The sequence below is a fragment of the Sinocyclocheilus grahami genome, unplaced genomic scaffold, assembly GCF_001515645.1.
Source record: "Sinocyclocheilus grahami isolate Dianchi unplaced genomic scaffold, SAMN03320097.WGS_v1.1 scaffold1243.1, whole genome shotgun sequence".
NCBI lineage: Eukaryota > Metazoa > Chordata > Actinopteri > Cypriniformes > Cyprinidae > Sinocyclocheilus > Sinocyclocheilus grahami.
Genome location: NW_015506422.1, coordinates 16,490 through 38,579, shown reverse-complemented (window position 1 = coordinate 38,579; position 22,090 = coordinate 16,490). Strand labels below are relative to the sequence as shown.

At 38.1% G+C, this 22,090-nt stretch overlaps 1 protein-coding gene across 1 annotated transcript; it reads right to left on the bottom strand.

The window, feature by feature from the left end:
- Positions 1-68: 68 nt before the first annotated feature.
- On the bottom strand, positions 69-15,812 carry LOC107568428 (gastrula zinc finger protein XlCGF57.1-like). The gene is made up of 2 exons (XM_016254400.1): positions 15,783-15,812; positions 69-2,231 (listed from the first exon to the last, which is right to left on the bottom strand). The coding sequence occupies exon 2, from the start codon at positions 1,951-1,953 to the stop codon at positions 250-252; it is 1,704 nt and encodes a 567-aa protein (XP_016109886.1). The 5' UTR covers positions 1,954-2,231; positions 15,783-15,812; the 3' UTR covers positions 69-249.
- Between the last annotated feature and the right edge of the window lie 6,278 nt (positions 15,813-22,090).

Sequence of the window (22,090 nt, the reverse complement as noted above, 5' to 3'; positions counted from 1 at the left end):
TTGACATTGTTGTTTGGGGAGGAACTCCATCTTTGAGTTGAACTGAATCTCACAGTTGAATCTGCTGGTTTTGAAGATGAAGATAAACTTTATTTACTGTGAAAACTTTAGATAATGTTTCTTTGTCATATCACTTGTAATGACTGGTTAGAACAGATTAATCCAGATGATATTCTATTGCTTAATGCATTATTGTTTCAAGTTTGAGAAGGCAGCATCAGATCTGAAAGTGCTGGATCTGAAGATGATCTAGTTACTGTGATTGTGTTTTGTATGACTGTGTAGAGCAGATGAACGATTGAAACACTTCCCACATGCAGTGCAGTGATACGGCTTCTCTCCAGTGTGGATCCTCTCATGTGTTTTCAGACTTGATGAATGACTGAATCTCTTGTTGCAGTGTGAACACTTATAAGGTTTCACTCCAGTGTGGATCCTCTCATGTGTTTTCAGACTTGATGAATGACTGAATCTCTTGTTGCAGTGTGAACACTTATAAGGTTTCACTCCAATGTGGATCCTCTCGTGTTTTTTCAGGTCTCCTGACCTATCGAATCTCTTGTTGCAGTGTGAACACTTATAAGGTTTCTCTCCAGTGTGGATGCTCATGTGTTCTTTAACATGTACTGATTGTGTGAAACACTTCCCGCACTGATGACAAGTGTATGGTTTCTCACCAGTATGAACTCTCATGTGACCATCAAGACTATATTTGCATTTCAAACTCTTTCCACAAAGATTACATGTGTACAGTTTCTCTCCTGTATGAACTCTCATATGTGTCATAAGGCTTCCTTTTCGTGCAAAACTCTTCCCACACTGATCACATGTGTACGGTTTCTCTCCAGTGTGGATGCTCATGTGTTCTTTAACATGTACTGATTGTGTGAAACACTTCCCGCACTGATGACAAGTGTATGGTTTCTCACCAGTATGAACTCTCATGTGACCATCAAGCCTATATTTGCATTTCAAACTCTTTCCACAAAGATTACATGTGTACAGTTTCTCTCCTGTATGAACTCTCATATGTGTCATAAGGCTTCCTTTTCGTGCAAAACTCTTCCCACACTGATCACATGTGTACGGTTTCTCTCCAGTGTGGATCCTCTCATGTGTTTTCAGGTATCCTGACTGAATGAATCTCTTGTCACAGTGTGAACACTTGTAAGGTTTCTCTCCAGTGTGGATGTTCATGTGTACCTTAAGGTTTGCGAAGTGTGCAAAACTCTTTCCACATTGATTACATATGAACCGTTTCTCTCCTGTATGAACTCTCATATGTGTCATAAGGTTTCCTTTTTGTGAGAAACTCTTCCCGCACTGATCACATGTGTGCGGTTTCTCTCCAGTGTGGACTACCTTGTGTTTCTTCAGGTGTCCTGACCGAGTGAATCTCTTGTCACAGTGTGAACACTTGTAAGGTTTCTCTCCAGTGTGGATGTTCATGTGTACCTTAAGGTTTGCGAAGTGTGCAAAACTCTTTCCACATTGATTACATATGAACCGTTTCTCTCCTGTATGAACTCTCATATGTGTCATAAGGTTTCCTTTTTGTGAGAAACTCTTCCCGCACTGATCACATGTGTGCGGTTTCTCTCCAGTGTGGACTACCTTGTGTTTCTTCAGGTGTCCTGACCGAGTGAATCTCTTGTCACAGTGTGAACACTTATAAGGTTTCTCTCCAGTGTGGCTGTTCATGTGATCCTTAAGGTGTGTCAAGTGTGCAAAACTCTTTCCACATTGATTACATATGAACAGTTTCTCTCCTGTATGAACTCTCATGTGCGCCGTGAGGCTTCCTTTTTGTGTGAAACTCTTCCCGCACTGATCACATGTGTGTGGTTTCTCTCCAGTGTGGACTAACTTGTGTTTCTTCAGGTCTCCTGATCGACTGAATCTCTTGTCACAGTGTGAACACTTGTACTGTTTCTCTCCAGTGTGGATTTTCATGTGTACCTTAAGGCTTAACGATTGTGTGAAACACTTCCCGCACTGATCACAAGTGAATGGTCTCTCTCCAGTATGAACTCTCAAGTGAACATCAAGATTATATTTGCTCGTCAAACTCTTTCCACACTGAGTGCAGGTAAAAGATTTCTTGGCTCCTCTTTTCTTTAAATCTTTCTGTTTGGTTTGAGGGCAACTCAAATGTTTCTCTCCAGTTTTGACATCATTTTTCTCCTGAACTTCATTTAATTCTTCATTATCCTCACTTTCTTCAATAAACTCTAAAATAAAAGCAAAAACAGGTCATTTATCAGTAACTTGGAAAAAAAAGAGATACGTGAAAGTACATAAGTGAACCCGGTTGTAACAGAGTAAAGACAATTTCTATACAAAATTGTTCCTTTTGATGCAATTTTATAAATTATACTTCCCTGAACCTTTCATGAATGAGTTACATTGATATTCAAAATATTATTTTTGAAACATTATAGACACAAATCCCATGTTTCTATAAGAAGTATTAATTATGTTTGATCAACTACACAATTGTCTAACATACATTTTGTTGAAAAAAGTGTCCCTTATTATTTGCTGCTTCATCTATATTATTCAACAGCTCTAAAGTTTCTATTACTACAAACTAAAAATCTTAAACTACTTGAAATTTTATAACTGTCACTATTGTTAACGCTCTGGGGTCGAAGACCACACTGGTGCGGTCTGTCATGTTTTTTCTTGCAAAAAGAACTAAAAATACTCCGTAATTTTGGATCGTTCAGATACGAATAAGGTATCGTTTGAAACCGCAAAGGGTCTACTTTTATTTGAGTGTAGTCATAATAACAACAACACAATGTGCTTTTGTAAAATAAAGAAAATAAACCGGGTGCGCTCTAAGGTTGGCGATGTCGACCAATCTGGCATCGTATTTTATTGTAATTTGTAATATATTTATTATCAAACACCTATGATCCGACCCGCATGTTCTTTGTTTTACCCATAACCAAACCCGTAAATAAAGTTAACACACAAAATACCACCTGCCAATCACTTTTTTTTTTGCGGGACCCTGGTGTGAAGTAGGCATAGTAATCTAATAATGGCATTGACAAACTTGGTCGAAGAAAAAGGTACCACTTCGCCTATCTGGCAATACTTTGGCTTTAGATCTAATGAAAGAGGACAGCCAAGAGACACGTCTGAAGTGGTGTGCAGGATTTGTGCTCTTGTAATCCACACAAAAGATGGACAGACGACAAATTTACATGACCATTTGCATGTGCACCATCCCACGGAATACAGTTCATTGCCAATGTAATCACGAACAACTGAACTTCACAAAACAGCTAGGGACCAACTAACCATATTCTAAAGCTTTTGCCAAAGGTACAAAGTACAAGCGTGACAGCGAAAGATGGAAGCAGTGTACTGATGCTGTAACTCGCTACCTAGCAAAAGAAATGGTTTATTTTAATACGGTAGAGAAGAGCGCATTTAGATTGCAATGTTAGAATGAAATGTGATTTAACCCTTTTTTGCACATAATATAAAGGCTTATGTTACATTCACTTTATTTGCTTTCATAGCCTTTACTATGTATTGTTTTGTTGGACAACAGTGGGTGGTAAGTGAAATATACATATTAAATACAGATTTTTAAAATACAAATACAAAAAATGAAAATACCGAGATATATACCGTATATCGCAAATCTGCCCAAAAATACAGAGATATGAATTTTTGCCCATATCGCCCAGCCCTAGTTCCTACATGTAAAACCATAAATGTTCATATTAAACAGCAATGCAAGCGCACGATCAGACGCACTGACAAATATAAATGACTTGCACAATCCATGTATCATTCGTTCAATTAATTTTTAATTAAGAATCCACAATCGGAAAAAAATAAAAACTTCTTTGCAAAACCAAAACGAAAAACAAATAACGACTTGATATCCATATTTTCGTTTTTATGCACAAATTGAAAATGGGGAATAAGAATATGAAATATCAAAATCAAACTCATTTCGTAATCATTATTCTTATTCCCCATTTTAATTTGTGCATAGAAACGGAAATATGAATATCAAGTCGTTGTTTTTTGGTAAAGAAATAATGAAATAAGTTGCTTTTTGTTTTTCAGATTTGCGGATTCTTCATTGAAAATTAATTGAACGAATGATACACGGATTTTACACGTTAAGCTGATTTGATATTGTGTGCTCACCATATGGGAGGCTAAATGTGCGCATTGTAAATTTATTTAGAAGTCTGAATAGCTACTAGGCTATAATTACTTAAAGGGGTCATATGATGCTGCCAAAAAGAACATTATTTTGTGTATTTGGTGTAATGAAATGTGTTTATGCGGTTTTAGGTTAAAAAAACACATTATTTTCCACATACTGTACATTATTGTTTCTCCTCTATGCCCCGCCTTTCTGAAATGCGTCGATTTTTACAAAGCTCATCGGTCTGAAAAGCGAAGTGTGCTCTGATTGGCCAGCTATCCAGTGTGTTGTGATTGGCCGAATACCTCAAGCGTGTGACGGAAATGTTACGCCCCTTACCATATTGTGATGCCCTGTCCGGCCAGAGCAACGAGACAAAAATATTAAAACATTAAAACCCATTATAAACGAGGCATTTGTTGCATCCAGTGGGGACATAATTACGGATTATAATGACTTGTACTGTCTTTTTACGCATTGCATCGCACCGCGTAAACATAAAACCTTGTCTGCATTTGTGATCGGAGAAATGACAAACAACAAGCGCTACTCTACACTGCCCAAAAAACTCGCGTTTGAATCGTAAGTGGCAAATTCTTTAAATATAAAAAACGTACTTACAGTCTGTGAGTCAGAACAGCCGTCATTATAGTCTACTCTACCAGGATCAGGAAACAGTCTTCTTTAAAATGCGCTGGACAGATCTGAATATTTGGGTTAAACTGTTCTGGAACAGTGTTGTAAATACGACTTAACCACTGATTTCTAGTCGTGACCTGTTTTGGAAGGCCAAACAAAGTAGTTTCGCTTTCACACACCGCAGCCTTGAGTGAGCGGAGGCCGGAAGCCTAGAGTGAGTGGGGGCCTAGAGTATGCGGAGGCTGGCTTGAGTGAGCAGAGGCAGGCGGGCTTGATAACGGCGTGGCCGGCGGATTCAACGAAGGAGCGTCCGGTGGGCTTGCGGCAACCACATGTGACGACCCCGGGCTGGACTCCGCTTCATCCACGGTGAAAGCCGATCCGGCAATCCACAGCGCAAAGTTGATGTATTTCCTCAGTGACCAGCACGGATCAGCTCCAGGCATGATGAAACGGATATTGTCCTCTTTTGGAAGGCCAACCAAAGTAGTTTTGCTTTCACAATGAAACACAGCCCCTTCACGACATGGTGGTGGTGGCGGCAACAACAATACTACAGCAAGAATAAAAGTTACGCCTTCTTTCTTTGCGTGAACATTTGGGCGGTGTTATGCAAATCTTCCAACATCGTGACGTAGATGTGGGGGCATGCTAGAATGAGCCGTTTTAGGTAGGCGTGGTTGACTCTTAACTTTTACAAAGAATATCTCTTTGGATTTGAGACTTTAGTCTGCAAATTTACAGATCTTCTTTATGCACCAAGAGCTTATAACACTCCAAAGAGATAGGAAAAATTTTAATTGCATCATATAACCCCTTTAAAAGTTAGATGAATATGTTTTCATGACAGGACTGTGCAACATGATGTGGCTCCAAACAGCGAATGGTGAAGAGAATCTTGGAGCAGGTGCAAGCCATCAAACAGGTGTTTTCACAGGACAAAAGCCGCCACCCGCTTCCACAGCTTACATGGCAGGACATAAGTGTTCTGGAAGCGGTTAACAGCGGGTTGAAGCCTGTAGCGGAGTTTACATATATTCTCTCTGGAGAAAACTAAGTTTCCTCACTTTTGCCCATGTTGGCCCACCTGGAAGGTGTGCTGGAGAAGTCAGAGCAGGATGCCAAACTCACAGCCGACCTGAAGCGCGTCATCTTGGAACAGATGGAAGGCAAATATGGCCATGATGCCATCCTGAGGATGAAGCGCAAAGCAACCTGGCTTGACCAAAGATACAGACGAGACTAGGGCTGGGTGATATGTCAAAAATATCTTATCGATAACCGCCTTTAAAAATATTGTGATATCCGATAATATCGTCTACCTAAGCACCTCCACCACGCCCCGGCCGAGACAACATTGCAGACATGCACCATAAACACACACCATGTTCAGTTTGGTCTTTATTATTGCCACCAAGTTTGGTTTTACTTTTCTTCGTTTGTGCTTAAACTAATAAGGTGTGCTGGAGAAGTCAGAGCAGGATGCCAAACTCACAGCCGACCTGAAGCGCGTCATCTTGGAACAGATGGAAGGCAAATATGGCCATGATGCCATCCTGAGGATGAAGCGCAAAGCAACCTTGCTTGACCAAAGATACAGACGAGACTAGGGCTGGGTGATATGTCAAAAATATCTTATCGATAACCGCCTTTAAAAATATCGTGATATCCGATAATATCGTCTACCTAAGCACCTCCACCACGCCCCTGGCCGAGACAACATTGCAGACATGCACCATAAACACACACCAGCAGGCGGGCTTGATAACGGCGTGGCCGGCGGATTCAACGAAGGAGCGTCCGGTGGGCTTGCGGCAACCACATGTGACGACCCCGGGCTGGACTCCGCTTCATCCACGGTGAAAGCCGATCCGGCAATCCACAGCGCAAAGTTGATGTATTTCCTCAGAGTTTACATATATTCTCTCTGGAGAAAACTAAGTTTCCTCACTTTTGCCCATGTTGGCCCACCTGGAAGGTGTGCTGGAGAAGTCAGAGCAGGATGCCAAACTCACAGCCGACCTGAAGCGCGTCATCTTGGAACAGATGGAAGGCAAATATGGCCATGATGCCATCCTGAGGATGAAGCGCAAAGCAACCTGGCTTGACCAAAGATACAGACGAGACTAGGGCTGGGTGATATGTCAAAAATATCTTATCGATAACCGCCTTTAAAAATATTGTGATATCCGATAATATCGTCTACCTAAGCACCTCCACCACGCCCCGGCCGAGACAACATTGCAGACATGCACCATAAACACACACCATGTTCAGTTTGGTCTTTATTATTGCCACCAAGTTTGGTTTTACTTTTCTTCGTTTGTGCTTAAACTAATAGAAAACATTAGCTTTGCTGTTATTTTAGTGTTGCTAATAATTTCCACTCTGTTCTTATCAAATTTGAGTTTTAAATTAATTTTGTTTTTTGAGAACTTTTGAGGAAAAACAATATAACCCAATTTTAAGTTCATTATGATGAAGTTGGACATTCTGGCAGTGATTGTAAGAATGATAAATGCATGTTGATGTCATGTAATAATGTCTTGAATAAAATATGCCTATTTTCCGATGTTTCTCTTTCTTTTTGGCATTATCGCCTGTGTAGACATTTCATGATGGTAAGTTAAATTTCCTTGATTATAACAATTGCAGCGTTGTTTTTAAACTTGTAGTCAAGCTATAACGTATTTGATATTTATCATGTATGACTAAAATCATGCAGGGATTAAAAATTAATTCTGAGCAAAAACTTTAAGTTTTTTTTTTCTTCTTTCTGGTAGCCTACTAGTTTCGGAGGTCTCTTTCGGCTCGTTTTTAATTAAATAAAAATAACTGCTTTATTTAATTAGAAACAGGGTATTTTATTTTAAATTTAATAATCATGTATGACTAAAATCATGCAGGGATTAAAAATTAATTCTGAGCAAAAACTTTAAGTTTTTTTTTTTCTTCTTTCTGGTAGCCTACTAGTTTCGGAGGTCTCTTTCGGCTCGTTTTTAATTAAATAAAAATAACTGCTTTATTTAATTAGAAACAGGGTATTTTATTTTAAATTTAATTAATTTTTTTATTGTAATTTTTATCATTTTTATTTTATTAATCAAAATACAACGCCCACAATATAATATTCAGTGTTGGGCTGCCGAAACTCCGAACGTGTGCATGTTGAGCGGCGAGCTGAGAAGCCTACGAATGGCTTCATCTGTTTTGTTGCGAATGATTTAAGAATTTATAGTGCTGTATCTCAGCTTAATTAAACATAATTATATTGTATACACGGTTTCCAAAATCTGTAAAAAATATTGCACTGAAATGTGCGCTGAAGGAATTTGCGTATTTTAATTATACCTGTCATGTTTGTGGTTTTTCATCATTATACAGTCTGTTTAAATAAATATTCAGAAACACATGCAGTGCTTCTTTTTGTCTTTTTTCTGTTTAACTTAAACTGCAGCTCAAAATAGAATAGGCCTATACCCTAAATAAGGATAAATTATATTGGAACGCATCTCCAAAATAATCGCATACACAGATGCACATTGCTAGGGCTGAAACGATTCCTCGAATACCTTGAGTAACTCAAATACAATAAATCATCGAGGTAAATTATTTGCCCCGAGGCTTTGTTTAGTCCATTTACTGTAACTACACATGGAACACTGTATTTCCCTATGGACCATTATTACTGACGCACAACCCGATAAACGCTGGACCAGACCATAGACTGAATAAAAACAGGGAACAGCCTTTAAAAAAAAAAGCGCCGGACATATTTAAGACCGTAAATCAATATGGTGGCTAGTTATAATGTCCCTAAGTTAGCTGTGTTTAGTGAAAGACTAAACGCCATTGTGCATAAAAATACCACAGAAAGAAAGTTAGTCAATATCATACGAAAAGTGCCAGTTTTCACCTCTAAAATCAGCATGATTACAAATGTGATTTTATCAACAGTTCAATAAACAAGAAGGTAATATTAAGAGACTTATGTTTTAGACACTATATTGTCTGTTTTTGCTTTATTTTGCCAACAAATAAATTCCAAACAGCCATAGCGCTGTTTTGCAGGTCTGTGCAACATGACGCCGTTTCGTTCCTGAATGAATCAACCGTTTAAATGATTTGGTTCAATCGCAATGAATCACTTCTTAACAGTGACTTGCTGCCACCTGCTGGCGGTTTTAATTTCACATTTAAAGTATTTTTTCATTTTTTTAAATGTCAATATTCAATGTTTTATGTTTAAAATAACAAAATATTATTTATGCATTTGTAACTGCAGGTTAAATGCATTCATGTCCCTCTATGTGGGAAATTCATCCCATGCAGCGTCTGTGTTTCCTCTGCATTGCAAAGATGAATTTTGATACTGATATCATTTGTTTGGTAACAGCCCAAATTTCCTTTATTCTAATTGACTGATTAAATGTAAGAATTTGACTCAAAAGATGTCATATAGGGACATTTAAGAGGGTTTATTTTCCAAATAGCTATAATTTCATATTGCAGAAAATTGTTTAAAAATTGTGTATGGTCTCTTGTTTTTGTTCCAAGTTACTTTCCTGTGATTTTTGCCTCTCACAAAAGCCACAAAGCCTTCCAAGAAGACAGTAAAGGCTTATGTCATGCTTGAGCTTTAGTTAGGCTGAAACTTGAAAGTTAAGTTGCACAACAAAAATGCAATGTTTAGGTATTATTATTATTTTTATTACTATTATTTTTATTTATGCCTTAGTTTTAGTTTGTACTGTTTACCTTTTTTTAAAGTAATGTGAAATTGATTTTTTTGTATTTTTATTTATTTATTGTATTGATATTTGTGTTTGCATTTTGAATGTAATTTGGCAATTACCGTATTAGCCCGAATATAAGACGGCCCTGATTATAAGATGACCCCCCTTTTTCCAGATGTACCTTTTGGAAAAAAGCTTTTTAAAAAACAAATCTGTTTTTTTCTCAGTAAAACACATTTTGTCTTCAATTATTTTCATATTTGTAAGGTAAAACCTGGTAAAATGTACTAACAATCAATTTATTTTAATTGAAAAAATATACACTTTTTGATATACCATAAAAAAAAGAAAAAAAAAGGTAGCCCATCTGAATTAGGATATTTAGGCTGTCCATCTAATAGTAGCCTACCAAAATCTTATTAACAGTAGAAGTTAAATATTACTGTAGTCTTCAAATCTGTGTACTGTCTTACGTTTTAAAATCACAAAGGGAGTTTGGTCCCATCAGGCTAACGTGACAGTCACGACTCATGCAGCTGTAAGGTTTTCTTTGCTCGCGACCTTTACAACACGCATTACATTACGTATTTCATGGTACACTCGTTTTATGCGTATTTGGCGCCACCTATTGTTGTGGGTGTATTACTGACATGTCAAAGTCTAGACCCTGAATATAAGACGACCGCATTTTTTCAGATGTATTTCCAAGAAAAAACCATCGTCTTATATTCGGGTCAATACGGTAATTACATTAAATGAGTTTAGTTTGCACGGTTATTATGCAATTTTCAGCAATAAAAATTAAAATTTTTCTAAAAAGAAAACAAATTAGCTATTTATTTTAAGAGATCTATCTTATTATCTCTTGTATATTTAGTATTGCTCTTTAATAAAAAAAAATACTTCTTATCACATTACTCGATTAATCAATGGAATAATCTGTAGAATACGCGATTGCTAAAATAATCGATAGCTACAGCCCTAGTAGTCAGCACCGAACAACAGGCCAATTCAATATAAACTGAGGTTACAAAAGTGATTTAGTCAAGATCAGTGAGGGATTTTCTTTTTTGTTCTTTGATTAACATTATAATGACTGGCGGTAATGGCTGCTGTCAATGCACGAATCCAATACACCCTTGTTTTCTTTCACAACTCTTTTACGTTCACTTAAGACATAACCGATTGTATTTATGGGATATTTTGATATAATTTGGTGTGTATTTGTCCATTCGAATGTGTAAGAACGCGAGAAAGAGAGCTCAGTCTAGTGTCCGCGTATAAAAGAGGCGGCTTTTGTGCGTGCGCTTTGTGTGTGTGAGTGCACAGCACGGAAAACAGCGCGGGAGTGCAGAAGTGAGTTATATTTCGTCTTCTTGCAGTAGAATCTTTTGAAATCACAATAAATGTGCATACAGAAATCTTGCAACTTACTAGGTTTATCATGTCATTTTTCCCGATAATGTCGATAATTGTCTGTTACCATCGACATTTCGATACTTACGAGACACCGTCGATATACAATAATATCGTCATATCGCCCAGCCCTAGACGAGACCACATGAAACCACCCGAGCTAAGTGCCACAAAAACTGAACTGGTTCCAGAGATGGCGGTAGCAGCAGCAACACACACAAGTCCGACATCCAGTCCCGCACAAGTCAGAGAAGAGGAAGAGGAATCAGGTGCTGGCACCGCGCCTAAGAAGAAAAAGGTATCACTGGGTTCAGCCTTCTTGGGAAAAGAGCAACTACAGCAGCCATGCTCACCGCTGATCAAAAGGAGAAGGGTCTGGCTGCAGACTTGCACTCTCAGACTTGCACTCTCAGACACTTGTGCTTCCGCTAGTGACGTCACTTGCAGTCTTTTTTATTTTGTTGTATTTATTCATTACTTTTTGCTTGAATCTCTCAACATTTTACAACAGTAGCCAGGTGGTGAAGACAAGAAAAAATAAACGAAATTACAATGTCACTTGCAATCTTTACTTGCAGGAAGAAACAACATACAAAATATGACAGCGATAATCTCAGGTAATGATTATGTGCTTTATTCAATGTTAAAAGTGTCTAATGTGAGTTTGAATATTATTTTGCGTTATCTTTATAGCCATAGTGAAAGCAACAATAAATATTTTACCTCAGATCTTGAAAAATTAAAGCAAACTTGTAAATTAAAACTGTTAACTCACTGTGAACCAACACGTGTATTCCATAACAAAGATATCAGTCACTCACTCACTCAAAACTGTTCAGTCCATTCACATTTGAATCATCTATTTTCCATGTCCCTTCCTTCACACTCGCCATGTTTTTGCTGTCACATCGATTATAACAATATTGTATTTTATTGCGTCACGCTGCGCCACTCGCATCCGGTGTAGACACGATGTAAGTTAATGTAGCTTTCTGATGCGGCGTTTGAATTTTCATGCCACATTATTTGAAATTAGCGTGGGGTAAACTTTTTTCTCTCACGGGCCGGATGTGGCCCGCTGGCCGCCTATTGAGGGAAAGTAGGGTTGTAGCGGTGAGGAAATGTTCCCACCGGTTAATCGACGTGTGATAACACCGGTAATACCGATATTACTGTTGGGTTGGGGGGGCGGGGGTTGTTAGTTCGTTTGAGTTTCCCTCTTTTCTTTGCTTTCAAATGGCTTGTAAAAGTGCTGTGTGCATTTTACTTTCACTTTCAAATTAGTGCCAATTGAATTGCCGCAATTCGGCGTCAAGCAATTGTTTGTTTGCGTTTTCCCTCTTTTCCTTGGATTTCTTTGCTTTCAAATAGCTTGAAAAAGCAATTCAGCATTGATTCAATTCAAGCAACAACAACGTCAAACTGATAGAACTTTTATTAACAAAATGAATAAAAATACACTACATATGCCTAATAAAATATCAAATTACTTAGGCTACACAAAGTTTAAATAGGTAAATAAAAGAAAATAAGCAAACACTGTGGAACCAGATAAATAAGAAACATAGAACGTTTATTAGCAAAACGAATAAGGAAGATTGGAGGCACGGCATATACACCTTGATATAAAATAAAATAAATAAAATACACAAAGTTTAAATAAAGTAATCCGTAAACACTGTGGAAACAAATAAATAAGAAACGGATGTTTAAAAAAATTTCCAGTCAATAGGCTTTTCAAAATCTAAAATATTGCCAAACAGGCGCCTTTTGCATTTCCTTTCTAAACAATCTTCTGCCATCGTCTTGTCTTTCTCACCTTACTCTTGTCAGTCAGCTCGACTCACTTTCCTCACGTGATAAATAAAATATTGACCCCTGCTCCGTGGTGAACGTTCGCGCACGGTTCGGCACACTGCATTGAGCGTTTAGTTCTTAACAGTGTCTGTTCCCTAACTGAACTAGGCTAAATGATTTTTGTTACTATTACCCCACAGTGGGGGGCGGTGTCGCGGTAGGCAAATGACGTAACCGGTGTTGTAGCTTAACACCGGTATAACCGAAAACACCGTCTCTCGCAGCAAGCCTAATAGAAAGCAACGTTACAATGATATAAAATTAGTGTCATTAATTTTTTTGTTTGTATGTTCACTTTGATGTCTGATTTGTGACATTACTTTTTATGTACTGCTAAAACAATGATGGTCACTTTTTTAGAAGTTGTAGTGATTCTTTCTTTTCCAAGAAAGAATGTGAAACAAATTGGTTATATAATTATAATTTTTAATATTTTTAAAATATAATTTAAATAGATTTTTCACACTTTAAGCAATATCGTATCGCATATTGAATATCGCATTTTTTAACAAGGTATCGCATATTACATTTTTCTTCAATATCGCACAGCCCTACTGTATATTGAATTTGATATTTTAATAGCATCTTAATACATTCAATGGAACGAAAAGTGCAGTGTGACCGCCCCTTTACTCGGGAGCCAAAGTTGATTTCGCGACACTGTTACTGCACAGATGCAACAGTGCTGTGAGATCCAGTGAGAAGCATTTGAATTCGCCGCACATGATATGGCCCGGGGCGAAAGATGTTCGGGACAGTAGACGGATTTGTCATTTGCCCGATCGGGCCACTGCAGCGTCGTCACGAAATTTTATCATTTGCATGTGTTTTTAAGACTTTAAAAAGCATTTGGGCGCAAAAGACAACTCCTTTCAGTACTCGCCGCCTGAACGGGCAAATACATACAAAATTATGTCAAAATACCCATCCTGGCAAGTAACTTTGTAGCTTTAACAATTATTAATCTATATTGAATTTATACACTGGAGTACAGATGCACCGATCTACTGGACATGTTTTGTTTTATTTCAGACTATCTTGTTCCGTGCTTGCACACAAACTGCACTGCAATCATTTTCCCAATGGCCATTTGTGTGGAAATATTATGTTATTATTATACTTAGTCTGTAAACGGCCATTAACAGAGGCTAGAGATGCTGAAGACACAAAGAGGAGAAAATACTGTAGCAGGCAGAACAAGATCACGGTTCACGATATAGGAAGAAAATCCAAACATTGAATTTTATATGAATGTGTTTCTGAGGGGAATGGAACTGACTGTTTTCAGAAATGGCGTTTTCTTTTCATTTTGTCTCCGTATGATGCATTTATATTAGTGTTAATAAGCACAGTGGTAACCAAGGAAACACTCCATAAGCGCAGCTTGCTGTCAGAGAGTGAATCTGCGTCTCATTCAGCCCACCTGCTGTTTCTGTGTCATGCAGATGTTTTATGTAGCATCATTTCACAAAGGTAAAGTCAGGTTATTCTGTTTTAGCTTCAGTTTTTGAAATTTTACAGTCTAATATAAATCAAACATTGCACTTTTTTTTTTATTCATGATTAAAATGCAGTGGTTGCCTCTAATTGCAAATGGCTATGAAAAATCAAGGTGCAACACAGAGTGAAGAATATGCAAATGTTATTTTATGTGTGATTTTTAAATTTCTGTACCTGAACATCTACAAACATAAAAACCTAAAGCATCATTTAATTTCTATTTTTGTGTTATAGGCCTATATATTATGTGTTATAAGTATATATATATTACTTGTAATTTGTTCATTTGTTATTTACTGGCTGTCACTTGTCTTTAATAATGTTTAAACGTAATATTTATGTTTATTTTTGGCTAGTGATTTTTGCTGTGGTATCGAAATTGAAATGGAGAATTGTCAGATTTAATTGGTATCTAAAATATTGGTGTCATATAAGCTTATTTATTAGAATACAAGATAACAGATAAAAAACAATGATAACAGCAACTATTTTATTTTTTTGTGGCAGGGCCAGTGAAAATGTTGACAGGGCAAGTAAAAATTTTAAGAAAAAATCCTTAAGCCCTGTTCACACCGCCAGCGACTTTTTCGCTGCTTGTCACTTGTGGCTGGCAATTAAGGGTCGCTAGTGGGTGTTCCCACTACTGGTTGCGTAACACTCCACTACAGCAGATGAATCACGTGCTCTCCACTGACTTCACTCCCATTGGTTGCCACTCGCGAAATTCGCTGCTTATTTGCATAAAGTTGAAGAATTCTGAACTTTTGTCGCTTGACTCGCATCGCTTGACATGCCCACATTCTGTCGCCAATGGTCACTGTCGCTCGTGTCGCCGGAAGTCGCCAGCTCTCCATTGAAAATGAATGGGATTATGTCACTCTGTGTCGCTGGCGGTGTGAACGGGGCTTTAGCGTTGATCCCTGCTTTTGAGAGAGAAATTCAAGCACTTTTCAATGACTTTCAAGCATTTCACATAAATATTTAATACGAGTGGAATATGTAATTTTTCTATATAAAAATTTGATTTTGCACCTATTACTGTTGTTAATAAAAGTACATTTAGTATGCATCTTAACTCAACCTTAGTCCTTTACTGTCAAATCTGTATAAACAATAAACAAAAGAAAAATAAACAAGAAATGGACATGTAATAGTATTAGTAACTGCACTTATTAATGCAAAACAATAGTAATTGTATGATTAAATTATCTATATTCTAATACTCCCGTGCACCACCCCCAGCGCTACCAAATCTGCTCATGGCGCCACTATCTGTACAACTTAGTGGCGCTGGTGCCACTGCTCTCAAATGTTAGTCTGCAGCCCTGATATATATTTGAATCACTATCTTTAAATAAATCACTCCTATAAAGTTTTAGACATATATACAAAATAATCATGATTATGATTTTTGCCATAATCGAGCAGCCCTATGAAGAATGAACACCAACCTCCTTGTTCCTCCTGTTTTATTCTCCAGGTTTCTGGTTCCTCGTGGTTTATTCTCCAGGTTTCTGGTTCCTCGTGTTTTATTCTCCAGGGTTCTGGTTCCTCGTGGTTTATTCTCCAAGTTTCTGGTTCCTCGTGTTTAATTCTTCAGGTTTCTGGATCCTCGTGTTTTATTCTCCAGGGTTCTGGTTCCTCGTGGTTTATTCTCCAAGTTTCTGGTTCCTCGTGTTTAATTCTTCAGGTTTCTGGATCCTCGTGTTTTATTCTCCAGGGTTCTGGTTCCTCGTGGTTTATTCTCCAAGTTTCTGGTTCCTCGTGTTTAATTCTTCAGGTTTCTGGATCCTCGTGTTTTATTCTCCAGGGTTCTGGTTCCTCGTGGTTTATTCTCCAGGGTTCTGGATCCTCGTGGTTTATTCTCCAGGGTTCTGGTTCCTCGAGTTTTATTCTCCAGGGTTCTGGTTCCTCGTGGTTTATTCTCCAAGTTTCTGGTTCCTCGTGTTTAATTCTCCAAGTTTCTGGTTCCTCGTGATTTATTCTCCAGGGTTCTGGTTCCTCGTCTTTTATTCTCCAGGTTTCTGGTTCACTCGTGTCCTCCTCACTCTCCTCTTTAACAAACAACATCTTCACAGCAGCAGATCTCAGTTCAGCTGTTACTCCTCCAGATATTCCTGCTTGCCTCAAAACTAAGTCACGACTGTGAGGATGAGAATATTACAGGTATTTACTGACCTGATTCAAAAACTGTATTTTTCTATTTACAGAAACAATTCTAACCGCTTAGCATCCCGACAAAACAACAGAGAGCACGGTGAGGCTAATCGTCTTCCTCTGAGGTTTAATGGTGTTTGGCAAACAAACGTTTTAGCGCCACCAGCTGGACTGGAGTGTGAAGCGTCGAGAGGAGGGAATTTACGGGACAAATTATTAGAATTACTTGGTGCGTGCGTCTATAAGGTGCGCTGTGTTTTTTTTCTTATTCTTTACAAAAAGCCGATCTGCACAAATAAACGAAAAGGAATTAAAATTATAGCCTCGCGCATGGTATTTGGTCAACATCAACCCAGTCAGCAAATTTCCTTTGGCGCAGATCTGACCCATATCAACAGCTAAAGTGTGGCCCAGATTAGTTTGTGTTCGCAGGCCCAAAACTGGTCCACATCTTTTTAGCCAGAACTGAACCTAAAAGTGCCATAACTCAACCCAGAGTGAGCCAAATAATATAAACAGATGTGGCTGATATATGGACCTTATATGGTATTATTATATGGCTGAGTTCTGTAAAGGGCTGATTATGTGGCCCACATGTGGCTGATAAACCAAATACCATTATTTAACCATATTTACACCACACCTATTTTTTATTATTATTTAAAATACCCATTACACAGTAAATCTTAAACACAAAAATGGATTCACACTCATTTTTTAAAATGTTTATTGTAGAATTGTAATAACACATTGCACATTGCAATTTTCTAGTAACAAGCTGTGGACACAATGACTTGCCTGCGGTAAAGGTGATGCTGTTTTAATGCTGAGATTACATGACATGAACATGTTTATTTCGCGTTATAACCGGTTGTAACTAGTAGAAAATTTTAAAGTGACTTGACCAGAGAATTAAAGGGAAGGGATGATGATATTTGGCTCACTCTGGGTTGGGTTGTGGCACTGTTTTGGTTCAGTTCTGGCTAAAAAGATCTGGACCAGTTTTGGGCCAGCAAACACGAACTAATCTGGGCCACACTTTAGCTGTTGATATGGGTCAGATCCGCGCCAAAGGAAATTTGCTGACTGTGTCGCTCTCCGCGCTTCCGCTTGCAGCAGTCTGTCACGCCACATCAAAGAGCGTCAAAACGGCATTTATTTATTTGATTTCCTGATAAAATTTACATAATTTGAGACTTTGTTTCTTATCGAAAAGAACAAAACACAAACCTTACGATTACAGAATGGTAATAAAGTATAGTGAAGATTTATTCACGGCTATGAATTGAAACGGATTAAGTTCCGCACGTGCAGTGGTTAAAATGACACTGTATTTGTTCGGTACGAATAAGTGTACCATTACACCCCTAGAAAACATTTAAAACACCAAAACTGCACTAACCTGCATGAGAATGTGTCTGAGCAAAGGCTGTTGTTGTAAATAGGGAGCTTTTTCATCATCTTCTTTTTTAACGGCGATTGAAAGAGGAAGCAGAGCGGGAAATAATGGATATATTTTAAAAATTTCAGTAATCCACCAATAGGAATAAGGGAAGACACAAAGCAACCAATAGCATTGTTGAATGGGCTGAGATGTGGACTGCCACTAACCTTAAATTAACATATTCCATGGTGTGCCATAGCCAAGCCACATATGGCCCTCAGTTGTGTGCTATCATCTGGACCATATACCTCAAAAAAATTGTCATCCAAAAGAAAATTCCTTCCGATTCTAAATCCATGGCAAAACACATACAGTTAAAGTTTGGCCCATATGTGCTCAGCCATGCCATACCTAGGCCAAATGTGACAGCTATCAGCCACATTTGGCTCAAACGTTCTTGCTATCTGGGAACAATCCTCCTGATTGAGGATTAGAGGAGAAAAACGAGCGAATTATTAGTGAAATATTTCACTGAAAATCACACAACGTTGCGGCATTTAAATATGGAAATTAAGATTAATGAAAACACGTGACAATGTTAAGATGTAGCCTAATTAAAAATAATAAAAGATAAATAATAGCCTAATAATTAAATATAAAAAAAACTAAAACCCCCCCAAAATTTAGCAGGTTAGCATGAAAAACAACATCCTTGGGTTATGTGTCCATCTGGGACTTAAAATATAACCGACTGTGTTTACAAGGATATTTTGATATAGGATATTTGTCGTTTCAAATTCAAAACAACACACCCACAATTGTACGTTTTCTGGCCCAGCTCCGGTCCACACAACTTTTCCCATAACTGGGCCAAGTTTCAGCTAGTTTCAGCCTGACACAGTTATCATTTTCACGTCCTGCGCCACATTGCTTAAATAGAATTTGCACTCATTTGTGCTCTCATGGGCGTGCTGGTCTGAAAACAAACGCATTGTTGGCACGTTGCTATTTTGAGGTAACTGAAATAGACTGTGCCATTGACCAACTGAAGCCTGGTCTAAAGTCAATGGCACAGTAATTAATGTTATTTAAAGAGCGCGTTAGTAAATTGCGCGGGTCCACAACTGCTTATTTCACACACATGAAGAATTCCAATCACCACAAAACTGCTCGTCCCCACAGTCATGTACAGGGGGAAAGTGCTTTTTGAGGTCAAAAACTTTTTTTTTTCTTTTTCTACCATTTAAAATACAATGATGTATTCATAACTATCAAATATATGATGTAATTGACATAAAGATAAAAAAAACAAATAAATATTATAAAATATATAATGAAATGAAAATGAGTTGTGCCACTGGTGTTACCATTTAACAAAAATATTTTATTTAGAAATAAAAATCACACTGATGACATCACTTGACTTCCTTCCTCCCATTTCCTGAAGATCTATGAAGAAAGGCCCATGTGAAGTCCACTCTTTTCAGTTATCAGAAATTTTCTAATTTATCTCATGATTTCATATGAAGCTTTTAGTGATGTTCATAAGTCATTTTGACGATATATGACATGACTGCACAACAGCAACGTACTGTAGGTGGCGCTAGTGAAGGGCAAATTAAGCCTCATGAAGCACTGAGGCTTTCCTCTGACTGTTTCGGGAAAAGATTCAAAGCTTCGCGAGTGTCAAAAATAGCGTCATCTGGTGATCAATAAAAAATACAGCAGCCAAAAGCCTGTGAAAATTGTGTGTGTGTGTGTGTGTGTGTTTGTTAAAATTCTCTCTCTGATAAAATAATTTACCCATTAAACTGTGGCATTAAATGCCAATATGAATATCAATATGATGTCATAGAAGAATAATGTACACATATTAATTGCATATGCCAAATATTTTTTTTTCTGAAATATTTTTTATTCTTCATATTACATGTATGGCTGGGTATTTAAAAATGGAATTGAATAAGTCTGAATGAAAACTTACTCGTAAAGTAAGATATGGGGTTTCGAACATTCCGACACGCGCTCGTGATTGGACAGATAGTGAGGCTTCATTTTCTGCTGATCACGTGACTCTCTGAAAACAATACGCGCTCCGGCACAGAGCTTCGTGAGAAATTGCGCTGCTTACCCGACACGATGTCTGCTGCAAGGCATGTTGTCAATCATGGTATACTCACTAAATTAAGTAGTTTAATCCATTTGTATTCTAGTTTTTTACAGTTCCCTAACAATAAAATAGGTCATATCAGTGACTTCCACTAAAAGCTTTTTCCACTAAAAGTTTTGTGGCACTTAACAATCTAAATGTATATCGCCACCTAGTGATGTTACATATGACACTGAAGCTTCAAAGCGCGTATGCCAGGGGTGCCCAAACTCGGTCCTGGAGGGCCGGTGTCCTGCAGAGTTTAGCTCCAACCCCAATTAAACACACCTGAACCAGCTAATCAAGCACTTACAGGCATACTAGAAACTTACCAGCAGGTGTGTTGAGGCAAGTTGGAGATAAACTCTGCAGGACACCGGCCCTCCAGGACCGAGTTTGGGCACCCCTGCGATACGCGCTTTGAAGCTTCAGTGTCATATGTAACATCACTAGGTGGCGATATACATTTAGATTGTTAAGTGCCACAAAACTTTTAGTGGAAAAAGCTTTTAGTGGAAGTCACTGATATGACCTATTTTATTGTTAGGGAACTGTAAAAAACTAGAATACAAATGGATTAAACTACTTAATTTAGTGAGTATACCATGATTGACAACATGCCTTGCAGCAGACATTTTGTAAAATGCATTTTTCATGAAAATTGTCACTGGTATTATTGTCACTGGTGTTTCCTTCCTTATGGGTAACACCAGTGAAGATCAGTTTATGTTGTTTTACTAACTGCTGTTTTTACTAATTGCCAAATGTATGCCAAATGTAGCAATTTAGTCTTATCTACTTAATTATAGTTGAAGAATAAGGTTGAACTCCGTTTCCTGTGTACCGCTCTGCTGAGTGGTTTGTGATTGTAGCTCTGTGTAGCTTTGCTTTTCTGTTGAATCTCTATCTTACTATCACTCTCTGTTGTTTAAAGTGATAAAATATAACTTAATTCCCACCATATTTCTGATATTATCTAACAAACTAATCTGATTAATTTGATCGTTCACTTTTATTCTAAAACAGCAGCGCGCGTGCAGTGCGTTAACATTCGTTAGCGGTTAGCTTGTCATCTGTGTTTCCATTCGCATCTTTTGCTGTTTTCTTTTTTTCCTGAAACCTGATCAAAGTGCTCTAGTTATTGGCAACTTTATTGTACGGAACGTGAAAATAGAGACACCAGCCACCATAGTCCAATGTTTACCGGGAGCCAGAGCGCCTGACATCTTGGCAAATTTAAAAGTGCTGGCTAATGCTAAACGTAAATTCAGTAAGATTGTTATTCATGCCGGCGCTAATGATGTTCGACTTCGCCAGTCGGAGATCACTAAAAATAACATTAAAGAGGTGTGTGAACTTGCAAGTACGTTGTCAGACACTGTAATATGCTCTGGTCTCCTCCCTGCTTACCGTGGTGATGAGATACATAGCAGACTGTCGTCACTCAATGGCTGGATGTCTAAGTGGTGCCCGCAAAATAACATAGGTTTCATAGACAATTGGATGATCTTTTGGGGCAGACCTGACCTGTTGAAAAGAGATGGTCTTCATCCCTCCTGGGGTGGTGCCGCTCTTCTCTCTAGAAATATGGCACATACATCTTAGAGTTTGTAATTGACTAACTAGGTCCCAGGTCAGGAAGCAGACAGACTGGCTAAACCGACCATCTACTAGCTGCCTCACTTCACAGAAATCAGTTCATTCTCAGCCCATAGAGACTAGGGCTGTGCGATTAATCGAAATTGCATCGCAATCGCAATTTGAGATGTTGCGGTTTGCTAATCGCAAAGCCTGCAATGTGGACACGATATTACTCTGTTCCAGAGCATAAGCATGACTGCCAGCCTTGAGTGGCAGCCTTACTAACTAATAGAGTGTGCGCACCTCCGTTCTCCCCAATCAGCACTGCTCTAGCCAACTGTGTAATGCCCACCATTAAAAAAAAAAAAAAAAAACACCAAAGCGGGAGAGAGAGTGTGTGATTATGGCGTCTACAGGGTCAGATCGATAGTTAGGCAAATTAATAATAAAGAAAAACGTATGTAATATGAGATTACTTAGGCTTCGAA

What these genes read in the sequence shown, in the direction of transcription:
- LOC107568428 (XM_016254400.1), bottom strand. Translation starts at nt 1,953, where the DNA reads ATGAAAATCCACACTGGAGAGAAACAGTACAAGTGTTCACACTGTGAC.